The 18,316-nt window shown below is 41.7% G+C and overlaps 1 protein-coding gene across 9 annotated transcripts in view; it reads right to left on the minus strand.

Annotated features, from left to right (window-relative positions):
• KCNMA1 (potassium calcium-activated channel subfamily M alpha 1) overlaps positions 1–18,316 on the minus strand; it is a 705,800-nt gene that overhangs the window by 270,083 nt on the left and 417,401 nt on the right. For all 9 annotated transcript variants that reach the window (XM_081267518.1, XM_081267514.1, XM_081267517.1 and 6 more), the window contains exons 4-5: positions 18,058–18,151; positions 17,277–17,388 (exon numbers count right to left, since the gene is read on the minus strand). In XM_081267518.1, coding sequence (XP_081123644.1) covers positions 17,277–17,388; positions 18,058–18,151 — 206 coding nt within the window. The remainder of the gene's footprint in view (positions 1–17,276; positions 17,389–18,057; positions 18,152–18,316) is intronic.

Raw genomic sequence — 18,316 nt, forward strand, 5'->3', positions numbered from 1 at the left:
GTCTCCCACCCCTGCACATGCTACTGATCACTTTTTAAAGATTCTGGAACATAAGGAGCCCTAAAAACCTGCTTCCAGGATTACTTCATCGCTCCTGCCCCTTTGGAAGCAGTTGTTTTCCTTTGCTAAGTAGACCCCACGGAAGTAGCTTTGACAAGTGTATTTGCACCTACAGGTCACGTGTGTTTTCCTGCTCTGGTGAGTACCTGACCCTACGCAGTCCTTGCATATCATCAATGTGCTCCTTGACCAACCACAGCTGAGCCAAGTTCCTGCTAGTCCTGGAATAACTCAACCAACTTCTCTCATAGGTTTCCTCCTTAAAATCCTAACTTTCCATTCAGAGGCAGGAAATCCAGAGTTCTACTTCTCTTTGTGTTGTGGCTCTTACTCCTCATTCAGTTTCTTCCCATTATTTTTCTAAAAAATATTTTTCTACCTTGCACCAGCCAGAAAGTTTAAAAAAATGATAGAGATGCCATGATAGAGAAAAAAAAAGACTTTCTTCCTTATATATGAGTTAATACAAACAATGACAATTCAGGATAAAAATGTTCACTCCTTTTTTTTTTTCTCTTTGTATTATACTGCTTCTGGTAGGCAACCAAAAGCATATCTATGAAAAGCCCTATTATCTTCCACAAAAATGACCTTTGAGACCTGCCTGAAGATAGTCAATGGGAAGATCATACTAACTGGCCTCCTAGGGAGCAAGAATGAAATAATGGCACTTATCATACTAACACAGCAAGTTCTCATTGAAATATCTCAGCTCTGGTTCATAAATCAGTTCCGGTGCATTGGGGTGCACATATGATGGCTAGACTCGAGTTTATTAATAAAGTTCCTATTTCTGTTTAGGCTTGGAAAACATATCTACTCAGAATCTGGGCCTTCTTTCATTATTTGAAGCTGACGGTCTGACATGTAGAAAGCAGTGACAGATCACTTCAATATTTCTTTCAAATTCGAAGCCGATTCAGTCAAAAGACAGAAGGAAAATATCCTACAGTGTTTAAAAAGATTGCACAGACCATAGAAGATAGACTTTTATCTTAGTGAAAAATGTATGACATCTTTACTTTAGAATCAGGCTACAATTCTTGCCCTTGCCCTGCCCTGGAAGTCCTCTTAGGCTGTTTGAATTCATGCTTAGCCTGAACACAGATATCAATTGCACAATCTAGCTATTTGATTGACATCTGTCATTATCAGGCTTCTCCACTTAGGCTGGGGTCCCTTTGAGGGATTTTTCACCTTCTAAGAGTGCAAAGCTTAGGAATTTGTTTCAGCTGAGGTTAATTAGCAGAAGCAGAATTCTGAGGGCAACCTCGTTTTCCATTCCTACTTTCTCTCACTAGATGGCAGAACTGCACAAGAAATCTTTCAGAATAGCACAATGGAAAATGCAGTACAGCTCAAGTGTGGGACTGGGGACAGCCACTGGGGCTGCAGCAAGAGGACACACACTTGGGCAGGTCAGTTCATGGAAAGACTGTGCCCCTAGGTCTCAGTGGGGTCTGGATCTTTCTTCTTCACCAGATGACAAGCACTGGTAATAATTCAAGGGAGGCTACTGTTGCATAAAATGAATAAAAGCAAAAAATTAATAGAAATAAGATGTCCTCAGACAATGAACATTAAATTTATATGAAAAAAGATTTCAGACCCAGCTTTCAAATTGAAGTTGTAGTGTTTAAAATTTGCTAAAAAGAAATTCCACCTACCCCAGTAAGAATCTTGGTTGGTTTATTTATCTGATGCAAGCTGTTTTGTGTTGTCAGCAGGTGCCAAATTACAGGCTTGTAATGGATGCTGGACAACAGATGTGGTAAGAAGAAAAACAGCCTCACACACCATTTCCTAGAGAGAAGACACCAGAATTCCATGTGTCTCCAGCAGAAAAACAATGCTGCACCTGTACCAGTTTCCAAGCGCAAGTGACTGAGGTTTGGGGACCAATGAGGAGAAGAGCAGGAGGAAGAGAAGCTTCTGGACTTGGAGAAAGAAACAATATGACCAGAATCAGCCAAGGGTGATCAACAGCCGCCCTTTTAAAAGAGACATTCATTCTCCTTCTAGAGATAGCCTCCACTTGCTATGCCTCGCCCATTGGTTATCTTCATTTCCCTGTAAATACTTATTTTTGTAACCTGGAGTTGACAGATTCCTCTTTCCCAAAGCAGAGGAAGAGATCTTACTCATGGCTTGAACTTAAAGGCAAACAGCAATCAACATCTTACATTTCCACTTGTCCCCTGGTTTGCTGAGTGAATGAATATAGGAAGATGATGATGATGATAGTATAATTATGCAGAGCTGCTGCCACATAAGCAAGAGGGAGCCAAGAATGTAAGGAATGGAATTTCAGGAGGCCCCCACTTTCAGGGTCATTTGTTTTATCTTCTCTCAGCCCTTCTGTGACACTGTAAGTTTGGTTTTTGTGCTTATCTGATTGAAAGGGTTTTTGAAGATTTCTGTCTGCTAACACATATGAGGACTAGAACTGAACATGAGTAACTAGAAGTAATTAAAAGCTGAGGCAATGAGATTACAAAGATCTGAGTTCAAATGCTTGCAGCATTGCTTGCTAATCAGACAATTCACCTCTCTATGTTCCAGGTTCTGCTAGCTGACTGAAGAGGATTAAATGAGACAGACATGCAAAGAGCTTAGTCTAATACCCCTGCACAATATGTGGTAGCTACAATAACTTCAACCAAAATAAGTGTTTATTTTATTACTATTGCATTTCTACTGATCTCAGAAGACAGTTTATGCCCCATTTATCAAAATTGATAGATTTATAATGTGCAAAACACTGGATAGAAATTTAGAGGAATGTGAAAAAATATGTCACAACTGCTATCAACAGACTTTCTGTAAAGAGCAAGAGTAAATATTTTAGGATTTGTGTCCCCTAGGTATCCATGGCACTGCCACAGCCAATGTGTGAATGAATGGGCATGTCTGTGTTCTAATAAAACTTTATTTACAAAAAAAATAGACAGTTTGATGGATTGGTCAGACCAAGTGCAGTTGATGAGCCAAGGCATGTTTACTTATAAAAATATAACAAGAGTTCTTGTCTAGCATGCACAAGGCCCTGCGTTCAATCCCCAGTACTGAAAAAACAACAACAACCCCAAAAAATAAAAAATAAAAAACACTACCTAGAATCAAAAGAGTGGTTTGCATGATATTGTTTTTGGCAGAGGCAGGATCATAACAGATTGAGTTCCAGTAAGCCAACAAGAATGCCTGCCAGATAGGGAACTCCAAAGCCATGGAGATGGAATATACCTGTGATTTAGGGGTGAGAGTGGCTGGTAACTACTTATGAGGTGGCCCAAGTTAAAAGAGAAGAAATTCACAGAAAAGCAGGTAATTAAGGTGAAAAGAGAGGCTGGATACTATAGGACAAGGACTGTGACAATGAGTTTATATGGGATAAAAAAAACAATTTGCTGTGCCCCTGATCTGAAAAGGGGCAGGTTTTGCAATCCACCCAGGAATAACAACTTGATGGTACCCCCCTTTTCGTGGTGGTCTACTAAATTCCTATCTGGCCTTTAAAGGAGAATTCAAATTTAGTGATTGTTATATGGGCAAAGCAGAATCATATTGGTATTTGATATCTAGTTCACATTAGGCACTGTGTTTTATGAGAAATGGAGATGGTCATCACCCATCATTCACTCTTACCTTTGCAAATACACTAGTCCAGGCCTAAGGAGCCCAGGTAAATGATAGGTAGAGAATGTTTGTTAAAATAAGTTGTCCTGGGCTGGGTTGTAGCTCAATGGTAGAGCATTTGCCTAGCAAGTGCAAGGCACTGGGTTCAATCCTCTGCACTACACAAAAATAAATAAATAAATAGATAGATAGATAGATAAATAAATAAATAAAATAAAGGTATTGTGTTTATCTACAAATAAAAATACTTAAAAAAAAAAAACAAATTGTCCTATAGTTGGAGAAGGATCAGGTCCTTAGAGAATCCTCCCCAGGAGAAGCAACTTGAAGGGCTCTATTCCTAGGGAAATAGAGGTCAGGCTCTAGGAAACAGAACTTTCTCCTCTGCTTCTTTTTCCCTAATCTCCAACACAACCTCTTCTTTAATGAGCTTCTCCTTAATGAGCTGACCCTATCCCAATTCCAGGAGGTGAGGAAGAGATATCAACCAAACTGGCTCTGGAGGGAATATTAGGATGCAATAAACACTAGCAAAGAGGGTTCCCTCTTACTAATAACACAGGACTTGAAGACCTTGCATGGGAGTTACAGGGGAGATCAGAAGGCTTCCTTAAAGAGGGCTCCTCTGCTCAAGTTGAAATCGTAGTGTGGAATATAATATGCTGGTTCTATCTCAAGATGTAAATGATTCAGAAGCTAATTTCTAAAACATCTCAAAATAAGGGATTGCATCAGTAAAAATACTGATAGTTTGGAGCATAAAAATAGCAGGGTTTACTGGAATACAGAATTATGGTAACTGTCATAGCAGCCACTAATAGAATTCAACTTCAGCCTCACACTAGGCTGGACCAGTAGACTTCAGAGCATGGTTCCCAGACCAGCAGCATCAACATCACTTGGAAACTGATTTGCATTGCAGATCCCCAGGCCTCACCCAGATGTACTGAATCCTAAGCTCTATGGATGGAACCCAGAAATCTATTTCAAAACCAGGCTTCTGCAGGATTCTCATGTGATTAAGGTTTGAGAAACACTTACCTAGACTCTGTGGTGTCCATGCCATTTAACAACTGTCCTTGACCACATTATCTAACTCAATAGATTTTAGAAGGAGCTTAAAATTCTTTGTGGAGAAGATTTTTTTTTTCTAAATTCTTCTCCAGTATATTCAGGTGTGTTCCTTTGGTGTAAGAACCATCACCTTGCAGAGTTTCTGTACCCTGGCTGTGTGTTGAAATGATTCTGGGAACTGGAATCATTCTACTGGCTGAGTTCTGTTCCAGAGATTCTGATGTACTTGGCCTGAAGTACAGTCTGACTAGGACAGGAAGAGATATCCTAGCTCCCCAGGTATTTCTAAGACACCGCCACGAGCAGTTTATCCTAAGAATGAACTGGAAGATTTTCTAAAGCTACCTCAACCCTGCCCCTCATAGAGTTGGATTCTGCAGGTTTGGTGTTGGGTGGAGAACTTTGATTTCTAGTAAGTCTCCAGGTCATCTGCTGCCTGTGGACCACACCTGGAGGAGATGCTGTAGGAGAAATATGTCTACATTTCAGATACCTGAAATCTAGTTTGGGCTGGGATGGCCAGCTTTCCTTCATCTATTCTTCTTCCAAATTCCTATAATCTTGCTTTTTTTCCCCTCAATTAAACTACCTGCATCTTATAAAGCCACAATCTCTGTTTTACCCATCTTTGGGTCACTCGCATACAGGAGTTCAATTGATTAAGTGCCCTTGTGTCTCTGCTGCTTCTTGGTGTTCACTTCTCTCTACCTGATCTGCTAGCCAGTTCAATCTGTCAAGGCCCTGATTTTGTGGAAGAGAATCAAGGCATCTATTTTTTTGAAGATGACACAAAGGTAAATATACATCCAGTCTTGGAGATTTAGGTTGCTCCAGGAGGCTGTTCCAATAACAGTCCAGATGAAGTACAACCATCTAGAGAGGTTTTGGCATCTATGAAAACCTACTGCTGAATTCATTCCTTGAAGACGTTCATTTTAGGAAGTTATTTCCAATTTGGCATATAACAGCCATGTAAGTCAATGAGGATTTAGAATCTCTGCTACCTGCGGAGGGCATCTTATTTAAAGCCTGTCCCTGACAAAGCAATATCAAGAGAACACAATTGGAAATCTCTTACAGAAGCATAATTTCTCTAGAAACAGTTTTAGCTACTATTGCAGCTACCGGAATGGCAGTCAGCTCTCTGAAATATATCCAACTTTTAGCATTCCACTTTGCTGGGGTTGCCTTCTTCAGGGCCTAATCACAAGGACAGAACTTAATAACAAGTTCATTTCTTTTGCTCTATTACAGCAATTCATTCTCAATGCTACTCCCAAGATGGATGGCCATGAAGTTCTCCCCCTTCAAAAAACCAAAAGCTCAGGCAAAGAGGAGAGCTCCATATCTTAGTCCATTTGGATGCTATAACAAAATGCTGTAGGCTAGGTAATTTATAAGCAACATAAATTTATTGCTCACAGTTCTACAAGCTGAAATGTTCAAGGTCAAGCCGCCAGCAGATGCAGTATCTGGTAAGAGCTTATCCTCTGTTTCACAGATGGCACTTTCTTGTGTTCTCCCATAAAGAGGGGGTGGCTAACAATCTCTCTTGGGACTTTCTTATAAAGCTACTAATACCACTGGGAGAGCTGCACTCTCATGATCAATAACTGCCCAGATGTCTCTCCTCCTAATACCACCACATTGGGGTTAAGCTTCAACATACAAATTTTGGGAAACACAAACATGTGGATAACAGCAGCCCATAATCTCCAAAATGATACTACTTCAAGATGGACTAACAGGAATAACTCAGATCATTTTTATTACTTTGGCTATTTGTACAGAATAGGCCAAGGAGCTCAGAAGAGAAATCTGTTGAAGGGGTGTGGGGGAGCAGATGGGAAGTTACAGAAATTGCATTAATTCAAATTTTAAAGACTGGATTGGGATACTTCTTAATTTCTTTTCTCACTTGAGAGTGCCAGTGAAATCCTATCAAGGAGTCTGTCTGCTTTTGGTTACGGGACTAGAATTATGAGGATGCTACTATTTGATCTGATTGGATGGGACTATTAGACTCACTTTTTTAAAGTATAAATATAATAGCTAGGTAAGTTTACTCTTTGAGCATAGTATCAAATTGAGGAACATGAACCTTGGGGTAGACTGCCTGTGTTCAAAGCCTAGGTCCACCACTTACTCCCTACATGACTTCTCTAAGCCTCCGCTTCCTCATCTGTAAATGGTCCTAAAATGACATCTAGTCTATAGTGCTATTTGGCAGAACATATGAGATGATTATATATGATTAATATGTATGCACATACATACACATACACACATATACACATATATGCATAATATGAATACATCTGACTTTATTCTGGTTATAGAAGCACTTTTCGGTTTTGCCCCTTCTTTCTCCCTCCCCCACCCCAAAACACCTTGTCCTCAAAAGACAAATCATGCTTTTACTTTCCTTTATTTTATTATTATTACTTTAAATAAAACTAAAGACTACAGGGAGCAGGTTTACTTGGAAAGTTTTGAGCTTCAAGAATCTAGATGTGAAATCTGGAGTTTAAGCCACCTGATGATATGGAGCCAGTGACCCCTGGGGGCTTCCAAAGGCTTGATCTTCCAGGCTAGATGGCTGTGACTGGGAACACGCTTGGAGGAGGGAGGAGAAGGGGCATGATGGTCACAGTGGTTGGGTTTGTGGGAGTTAAAATTGAGCCTGTCCCCACCATGGCTAACCACATAGGGCCCATTTGAATAAGAGCCAGTCTGTTCCTCTCCATCCCTGAATGTTTAATCTCAAAGTAATCCAGCAAATTCCAGGACCATCCTGTAGGGGGAACCAGAGACCATTCCTTTCAAACCCAAAAGGCTGTTTCTCAGCAGCAGAAAGTAGGGTGTCCTGATGGGAAAAGGTGGGGCTGAAGACAGTCCAGTGCCTCTTTAGTATTTTTTTCCCCCTATGGAGTCCTCGAGTATATTTAATTTAATCAGTCAGGGGTTGGAGATTCTTTTTGAATAGTGATTTTTAATTAATGATTTTTCTAGCATACGTTTAAGGAAGTTATTTAATTCTTTTTGAGACAGACATTTTATCAATAGTTCTTTCACTAAAAACCACTGCAAAAAACTTTTGTCACGATTCCAGTGTATGCAAGAGTGTCCTGGGCATACAAAAAATGGAGTCATGGTACTTGCTATCACAGACCCCCATTCTACATCAGCAAGGTGGAGAGAACTTTCTAGAATAACAGAATATTCTACATTCATATTGCCCAACCCCATAGCCACTACCCACATGAGGCTATTGAGTAGTTTAAGTGCAGGTAGTATAACAGAAGAACTGAGTTTTACATTTTATTTCATTGTAATTTGCCTACATTTAAATAGCCAAATGTGGCTTATAATTACCATATTGTACAGCACATCTAGACTACAAAGCTTGGCTACTTAAAAGTGTGGTTCCCAGACTAGAAGCATTAGCTACACTGTGGAGCTCATAAAGGTACAGATCTCGGGTCTCACCCCAGAACTCTTGAATCAGAAACCATAGCCTACTAAGACATATATCAGAGGTTCTCATCCTTGCTGCACTTTAGAGGCAACAGGAGAACATTTAACAAAAAAATACAAGTCAGGTCATCCCACCCCCAAGCCAGAGATTCTGGCATACCTGGTTGGAAGCATGACCTAAGCATCAAGTTTAAAAGTTCTCTGGGAGATTCTCATGGTCAGTTAAATTTGAGAGCCATCCTAGCAGAGCCTAGGAAGGGGCCCCCAAGCTAAGTGAGCATCAATATTGCCAGGAGTGCTGGACTCAATAGATGGCAGGATCCAGCTCACATACTTTCTGGTGCATGGGCCTGGGTTGGAGTCTAAGAATCTTCATGTCTAACCAATTCTGCTGATGTTCCTGATCTGGAAACCACAGCTTGAGAATCACTGGTCTAGTCATTTTAAAAGCATCAGCTCCAGATCAGAATGACCTTGGTCTGAGTGCTGGAGCCATTGCTTACCACCTGGGAAAGTGACTTAGCCCCAAACCTCAATTGTAAAACTGGGCTGAGAATCCTAAATCATTGAGTTGCCGAGAATATCAGCTCAAAGAACGCCTAGCCGTTGCATAGTACCTGTTGTAAATAAGCAATCAATAATTGTTAGTATCATTATTTTAAGAAGACTGACTCACGCATTCATTCATTCAATAAGCAGGAACTATGGGCCAGGCACTGTGCCAGATCCTAGGGACATAGCCAAAAATGCAGGCAGCCAAGGTCCCTGTCACATTGCTGTCATGGAACTGGCATTCCATCTTGATAGTTCAAAGCAGATAGTTTATGCTGTACTTATAGTACTAATCATAAGAGGAAAAGGTCAAAGGGAATTCAGTCCAACAGGGACAGTGGGAAGCTCCACACAGGAGATGGAGTTGGAGGTTGTGCCTTGAGAGGGGGGAGGATTATATCTGGGGTGGGGGAGAAGCTTCCTCATGGAGAGGCAGGGAGCAAGCCAAAGGGCAGGCACCAGTTAATAGCCCAGAGGTTCTGAGGCAGGAGGAAAGGGGAAGAGGTGGCTGAGAGTCAGGGCTGTGCACTTGGGGCTGCCAAGAGGGACAGCCTGTACTCTTTTCTGGACAAACCACATTCTGTTATTTTTTGTTTTGTTTTTGTTTTTTGGTACCCCAGGGCTTAAACCCAGGAGTCCTTAACCACTGAGCCACATCTCCAGGTCCTTTTTATATTTAATTTAGAGACAGGCTCTCTCTCTAAGTTGCTTAAGGCCTCACTAAAGTTGCTGAGGCTGGCTTTGAACTCCTGATCCTCCTGTCTCAGCCTCCCAAGCCATTGGGACTACAGATGTATACCACCATGCCAGGCCACACTGTTTTTGTTTTTGACTTGTTTGTTTTATTAAATCTCAGTATGCTGAAAATTATTGATACCAGGAAACAAAAATCAGTGCACAGCCTTCAATCTTGATTATTCTTGCCAGATACGAAAGCTGGTCAATGAAAGGTCCAGATACTAACTGAACCATCCAGACCTCTGTCAAGGTAGAGAGCCACCCAGGACCAGACACTCTGCTGAAGCACTAGCTACACTTAGTTTATAAAAAGGTGCAGAGGGGCTGGGGATGTGGCTCAAGAGGTAGCACGCTCGCCTGGCATGAGTGGGGTGCTGGGTTCCATCCTTAGCACCACATAAAAATAAAGATGTTGTGTCCACCGAAAACTAAAAAAATAAATATTAAAAAATTCTCTCTCTCTCTCTCTCTCTCAAAAATAAAAATAAAAATAAAAAGGTGCAGATCTCGGATCTCACAGGAAAATGCCTGAGACTTCAGTAAAGGCCCTGGGAGTGCTACCACTAAATAGGGAAAGAAGTGTTCCGACACCATTCTTCATTTTCCTTGGGACAATGGCAGACTGTCATGACCCTTTTGCCCTCTTTTGGCATTCATCAGTTCTTCAGGAAATCCAAAGAAATGAGAAAACATGATTCCTAAGAAAAGAGGGCTCCGTACAGGGAGGACATGCAGACCTACCATGTTCCCCTCAGTGCTGTATTCCCACAGGAGGGACACTGCTAAGGGACAGACAACAGCAAGGCTGTCTAGGAATTCACGCATTCCCATGGGGACAAGAAAATCTTTACATGAGGGGAAGGTCTCAGGCTCCAACGGGTGTCTCCCCCAGGGTCTCCTCTCCTAACAGGCTAGATAAGTACAGTGAGGGGAGACCTCAGAGGACCCCAGTGACGCTCTGAGCCTTGGACTCCAAAGGCCTCTATAGAGCCACTGACAGATTTGAATGGGAACACAGACTCCAGCTCTAACTCTTCCTGGATCTATGACTTTGGGACAGTGACTTAACTTCTCTGAGTCTCAGCTTCTCCTTTGACAAAATAGGAATAATAATAGCTTATTGGTAGGTGGAATGATGGCCTCCAAAGATGTCCATGTTCATCTCTAGAACTCTACATAGCAAGAGGCAACTAAGGCAATCTCAGGTGTCCATCAGCTAACCTGGAAATACAGAAATTGTCCTGGTATGGAGAGCAACGTAATCCCCAAGGTCCTTAAAATGAAAAAAGGAAGGCAGAAAAGGAGAGGCCGGGAGAGGAGATAACAGAAAGCAAGACTGGAATGACAGAAGGAAACCCGCTACTGTTGCTGGCTTGGATGATGGGGGAGGGGGCCATGAGTTGAGGACTGTGGTGATTTCCAGAAACTGTAAAAGACAGACAAATGTCACCTTCCCAGAGCCCTCAGAAAGAAGCTGGGTCATTCCAGGTGTGGTGGCACACGCCTGTAATCCCAGCAGCTGAGGCTGGAGGATTATGGGTTCAAAGCCAGCCTCAGCAATTTAGTGAGGCCCTAAGCAACTCAGCGAGACCCTGTCTCTAAATAAAATAGAAAAAGGGCTGAGAGGATATGGCTCAGTGGCTAATCATCCCTGGGTTCAATTCCCAATACCAAAAAAAAAAAAAAAAAACAAGAGGAAGAAGAAGCAGCCAGACCCTGAAGAGCGCTCTGTCTCAGCCTAGAGAGGCCGATATTGGACTGGTAACCTACACAACTCTGAGATGATACACGTGTGTTGTTTGAAGGCAGGGTGTGAGGGTGTTACTGCAGCAAGAGAAGCATCACACACCCTTCTGATAGGGTGGTGAAGCTGACACTTGCACCAGAAAGGACACCTCCTTATCTATGATGATATTGTCTTCCAAGGCCACCTGCCACCTACCACACCTGGTGGGCTTTTCAGTGTTCAAGAACATCCACTTCCTCCCCTCTGCCCAACTCAGCCACCTGTGGCAAGTGTCAGCGGAGCCCCAGCCTTCCCCAGAAGCCTCCCAAACTCCTCCACCCACGTGTGCTCCTTCTCTGAACTCCCACAGCCTTTCCGCTCGTACCTCACAATTTCGGACTTAATTATATAGCAGGCGGTGTTACCTGCTGTCACTGCATGTGTGTTTATTTTGGTTCCAAAACAAGATTGAAACCTTGGTCTCAAACAGGAACTATGTTTTGTCCCTTTGCTGTTGTTGTTTTTGAGGACTTGTACTTTTTTTAATATATAATTCTGTTTTTATCACCTTGTGACATATAAAAGAACGCTCAGGCGTATTTATAAGCAGATGCCTAAATCATTTTAATTGTCCTGACTCACTTTTCAGTTTTTTTAGCAGTGTTTTCTATTTTCTGGCAGTGTATTGATGGCTTTAAGGTCTAAGGCTAGATCTGACCTGGATAAGGGAGCCCGGCTTTTAGTTTTCCAAACACAGTTCCAATGACTGGCCTCTGACCAGATCCCAAATTCATCAGTCTGAAAGATGTTGCAAATCATAAATAACTAGGAAAGGGGGCAACCAGGTCTGTGTTCCTCTTATCTCAGCACTGAGCCCACAGCAGGTGCTCAATAAAAATAGGTTAGACAGAGCTGGCAGTGTAGTTCAGTGGTAGAGCACTTGCCTGGCAAGGTCCTGTACTCAATCCCTAGCATCAAAAAAAAAATAAAATAAAATAAAAAAACAAGTTAGTCAACTGACCATTTTCCCTACTTATACCTCTAATGACACAAGGTGATCCTCTACAAAAACATATAAAGGAAGCAAGTCCCTTGCCCTCTTTGGGGAAATGGCTCCTAAAAAAACAAGACAGACAAATGAGTTCTCCCTAGAGAACATTATTCGAGTCTCAAAATAAGATGTGTCTCTCGTTTCAAGGTGCATTTATTTTAGTGGGGAAGGATGAGGATTTTGTGGGGAGACGATGAAGATGAGTAAGTGGGTATGTGGGGACGGAAGTAAAGCAAGCAGCCACTTGCCGCCTGCCCACGTGGTGCCCCCACATCCCACTGCCTTGTTTTGGGTTCTATTCTGGTTTATTTTCTCTTCTGGTATTTAAAATATGACAGGCAGTTTAGAGAGAGAGGCCAGGGATACTCATGGCTTCTCACTAAGCTCACGCCATGGACACTGTGTCCTGCTCTCTGTGCCTCATTATGTCCTGATGGTGACCTACTGAGGTGGCTGCTGGGATTATCCCCATTTTACAGAAGGTAAGACTGAGAAAACTGAGCCTGAGGTACACAAAAAGACCTTTCTCAAAGTGACCGTCGGTAGGTGACTGAGGCCAGATGTGAATTGTGTTGGTCCAGCCCCAAACGTGGCTCTGATCCTTCCTTTCTATGAATCCGGGGTGTGTGGAAGCCCCTGTTCTATCTCCCAGCTGGAGCAGGACAGGTTCTCAGGGTGGTAAAGCACACTGAGACTTGGGGACACTACAGTAGCTCTATGTGTTCCCTGGTCCTTGTAGTGCTCCTAAACACCGAAGGTGGGCGAGGAGGAGTGGAAAGAGAAGACACCAGAATGCTCCTTCTTGAAGATCTCTCCCTCCTTTCCTGCCTCACATGAAGCCCTAGAGGGGGGTGGGGGATGCCAACAAAAAGCAAGAGAATTAGCTCCATCATTCCCAACTCTGTCCCCTAAACCCCAAATCTTTGAAGGGTAAAGACCAAGGCAGAAGAGAAAAATAAGAGTATGGACATTGAGTGTCCAAATGGGGGATGAATCACCCTTTCCACCCCCCACAGGCTGTGTGACCTTTGGAAAAGAGAGGTGACCTTGCTGAGCCTCAGTTACTTCATCTCCAAACAGAGGCAGTAACTCCTAGTCTATAGGCCTGCTCTGAAGATTGGGCTGAGGTGGTCGAGGGGCTTAGCCAAGTTCCCAGCACAGAGTAGATGCATTTGAATACATATCAGTGTTGTTAAAATAACACATGCAACAAAGTACCCATGTACTGCACTATAAAACATGCTATCCAAAATTAATAAGAAGAGGACAAATGTGGTATGGACTGTGCTCTGGGGAAGGTAAGGGACAGAGCTTTGGCTTTCACTCTGGCTTTTCTTCCCTATGGTGCCAGCTCAGTCTCAATCTCTACCCTCAAAAATTCTTGTAGACTGGGATAGATTTATATTTCTTATATCTCATCTCAAACCTCAGTCAGCAAAAGTAGCACCCTTCTGTCTTCCAGAAGAGCAATGCTTCCTGAAACCCAGAATGCTCCCATTTTGTGGGATGGTCCCTTCCCTTTGTGAGCACACTTCCTGGGAATGCTCATTTTTTTTTTCCTCCAGCAACTCTTTGGTACAATAATTGTTTCACAGAATAATAAACCCCTGTATTAAGTCAGACAGAGGAAGCTTGAAATATGATTATACTGAATTACCTTCCAGAAGATGCAGATCCATTTGGGATCTCACCCAAGAAGATCAGTTACCAAAGAACCAAAAGTGTTTATTTTCTTTTACAAAGGAGAGAGATTTATTTTTATTTTTATTGCTGTTGTTACTGCTGTTGTTGTTATTTCATGGCCCAGAAGGTCACCGGTCTGTTTTTGGTTTCAGTAGCACCAATGCTTCCTAATGCATCATTTAATTATGGATTAGGTCTATGGTTTCCTGTTCCCCCACTGTAGTGTAGGAATGTGGGACTCTTGGTCTATTATCTTCACTGTTGTTTCTCCATTATACAGAACACCGTATGGCACACAGTAGGTACTCAACAAATACTGGTCAACAAATGAACATAATGAAATGCATTTCAGAGCATCTTTCATTTGAAGAGTAACCACAATTGATGCAAGGAGGTGTCTTGTCAGAAATGCAGTTAAACCTGATCTATTTCCTTTTCTTCTTCCCCATTTCCTGATTGCTCTAGTAGATCTTTCACCAGATTGGAAAACACCTCCAAAAATCAAGGTTGAGTCACCCACCCAAGGCTGTGGGCTCAAAAGCATCCAGGGAATACTGACACCAAGCTGCTTTAAGGAACACTTCACTCGCATCAAGGAAACTGGCTTGCACACCTTTACCTGGGGCAGAATCTGTCTGCTGTAGAGGACATTGCCACCCCAGTCATGAAGGGACTTGCATGACCATCAAAGCACAGGGGAACAAGTAAGGGTGGATACACACCGTAAAATTCAAATTTACAAGGTGAGAAGAATGGAAGGTGATTTAGTTTAAAATCCACATTTTTAAGATGGGAAAACTGAGAGTCCAGAAAAGTCAAGTGATTGTTCAAGTGCACAGTGTAGTTAGAGCCCAGACAGGAAAAGAAAGCAGATCCATACATACACATACATGCACAGTGTGCATGAGATTAACACATACACACTAAAGATACTCATTTTTTAAAAACTTGACAATAGTATATAATAAATTTTCCTTTGCTTTTCTGTTCATTTGGGGGATTTAGGGAGGTATAGGGGTATGTGTGTGTGTGTGTGAGTATGGCAATGGGTAAGTGCCATACACACACAAATAAATAAATAAATAAAAGTTATAAGCTCATCCACAATTTGGATTCAGTTAATCTCACTAAGTTGCCACTTCTCCCCAATAACCTAGAATGCAAACTTCTCATTAATGATTCAAGAGTCTTAAAGACTTTCTGAGCTGTAAGAACCTTGAGATCATCAAGCCAGTTTTCTTTAAAAAAAAAAAAAAAAAGGCTGAGTGAAAAAAAAATTCAGCTCCCCAGGTTAAAAAGCTAGATAACTGTCAGGGGGAGGCCTTTGGGTCCCTTGGCTCACAGGCACACAGAGGATACACTCAGGACACTTCTTGGATCATCACACTAGCTAGAAAAACCACTGAAGCAAGCACCTCTCGCATCATAACTTTTCCCCTGAGCAAGTGAATATGATTCTAATGAGAAAACAAGTAGAAAATGGGATCCATGTAAGGATATGGACACTCACATATATGTACACACAAATGTGCATGTTGTGTATGTGATGGACATACACTAAAGATGCTCATTTTTAAAATACTTGACAGTAGGTATGTAATAAATTCACAGTGCTAGCAAGAAAATCAAAATATATTGCTAGTGGAAGTACAACTTGACATAACATTTTTAGAATGCTATCCATCAATATCTACAAGATAAAATACACATATTTTTTGACTCAGCAGTTCCTCTTCCAGGAATGTAGAAGTTTCTATAGAAAGAGCATTTTATAAATATGTGAATATATGGATAAAGGTATTTACTAAAACCTTGCTTGTAGAAAAAAATGAAAAAGTATATATCCAGGAAATTCATTATTAGGGTTATGGGTGTATATACGGTGACAAACAAATAATGGAATTTAAAAAAAATTACAAATTTTATAAAATGAATTACTTGTACTATGAAATCTTTTTGTGTGGGGGGGGTACTGGGGATTGAACTCAGCAGCACTCAACCACTGAGCCCCATCCCCAGCCCTATTTCGTACTTTATTTAGTAACAAGGTCTCTCTGAATTACTTAGTGCCTCAATTTTGCAGAGGCTGGCTTCGAATTCACAATCCTCCTGCCTCAGCCTCCCAAATCACTGGGATTACAGGCATGCGCCACCACGCCCAGCTGCTATAACCTTTTATAAGATGAATTATTACAGAGATGAAGGGATGTCCATCATGTATTAGTAAGAAAAGACAAATTGCACTACAAAGTGATGATTCAATACAGTTTCTTACACAAACACTACACCTCTACAGCACTGTTAAATATGCACATCCATGTTGGTGGTAGAATGAGCATGGAAGAAAGATGGGAAGGCCTGTTAACACTGGGCAACTCAGGGAGATGAAAGAAAGGAAAAAGATGATTGATATTTTCTTTGTGTTATCTTTTAATTTTTTCACCAATTACAGCACAAACCTGTTACTTTGAGAAAAAAAATAAGCCAAAAAAATGCTAAAAGTAAGAACAGAAGGAAACCCCCAATAGTCCTCCATCTCGTTTTAGCCTTCCTTCTTCCCTAATACACCCCATGGCAGTAGACCCGAGGAGGGCAGAAATTAAACAATGCATTAAGACAATCTTGAACTTGTTACTGTAAGTCATGGTCATCCCCTGAACAAGTGACTTTTCCCAACTAAATTGTCTTAGTCCTGATACAAGACCTGAGCAGATACAGGAAGTGACCTCTTGAACAGATGCAGGAAGTGACTTACTGAGCACAGCACTAGCAAAAACTCTCCCCTGCACAGGAAGGGAATTCAGTCTCCTGTAGTGTCCTGTCTCCCGAAGGAACTTGTAAAGTATAAATAGACCATGAAGGACCCACTGCTCATAAAAGTAAGTAGACAGAAGCTAACTCTGAGAGGCAGGCCTTCTGGGGCACCTGAACCAGTCACTTGGAAAGTTGGTCTTATTCCCAACAGTCCCTGACTCCACGTTCCTGAATGACAAGTGACAAAACCAAGAGAGCAGAAGTCCTAGCTGTGACAGTGATGACCCCGGGGGCTTCAACAATGATAAAACTGCATCACCTGGAGTACTACCTGGGCAAATCCTTCTGGGCTAGTACCCCAAAAGAACTGTCACTATCAATGTTAACACTCCAAGAGAGCGGTCCACATGGATACACAGAACTTTCTTTGTATAGGGACAGTTCAACCCTCTGATCCACCCTGGATTCTCTGTTTCTGTCACAATTCAGGAACCAGTAAAGAGATGGCAGAAGAGATTGACTTACCCAGCCAGCTTCTGTTTAAGTACACAGACACAAACACGGGAGGGACCGTGAAGAAATCTACCACAGAGTTCACTTCCAGCCAGAACCACAGCTTATCATTGGCTGCAATAAACTGGTGGGGGAAAGAAGAAATAAGAGAGAGAGAAAAAAATAAGAAGCACAGTGCTGGCATTCAATCTGTATTCTTTGATTAACGGGCAAATTTGTGGGTTTCTGAAGGGAGAAGTTATAGTCTTCTCTTAGGTCCTACACCAGTCATGTGCAATTTTGTCAGATACACTGTCTCTTCTGGAGAGTGACAGTGCACTGTGCTAGCCTTGGAGAAAGATCAAACAATATGTTTTTGTATGGTTTCCAACAGCCTCATAGGGAAGGTTGAATAATCTCACCTTCATTAGACTCTCTATTATAAATATAATTATAAAGACCATGTGCATGCACACACTCACACATTTCTGTAATTCAGATTTGTACAGAACCCTTCATCAGCAGTAGCATGCTAGATATCATTCTAAGAGCCAAAGGTTGTTTTTTTCTCTATTTAATTTTTGAGAGAACAGAAGAATGAGAAACCAATGAGTCAGTGGAGACGCCATTGTCATTTCAATCTCCATTATCCCCTTGAAACATAATTAACATGTTTTCCAGAAAATGCTTAGCTAAGGAAAGGGCTCTCTCACAACCTGAAAATCAGAATGCACATATGTTATCTATAATGGAAACCCTGGGCTTCCCCTTCCCTGTGAGAGTAGATGCCAAGGAGGGATGTTGTTAAACTTACCCGCAAGCCAAAGTAGAGAAGGAAGAACACGTTGAAAGCCATGTCGATCTGCAATGTGAAATCTTTGTAGAAATTCTGGCAGGATTCTATTGGGCTATTAAACAGGAGGAAGAAAAAGCAAGAAGTAAATGAAAAACATCATCACATTTCCCACAACCCTGAGAAGTGGTAGTGAAAGGGGTAGAGGACAAAATGAAGGTTCATTAAATAAAACATTTTGTCTTTCTACCCCTCGTGATCATCAAGCAAGCATTGCCAA

This window comes from Spermophilus citellus, assembly GCF_964194105.1.
Source record: "Spermophilus citellus genome assembly, chromosome: 15".
Classification (NCBI taxonomy): Eukaryota; Metazoa; Chordata; class Mammalia; order Rodentia; family Sciuridae; genus Spermophilus; species Spermophilus citellus.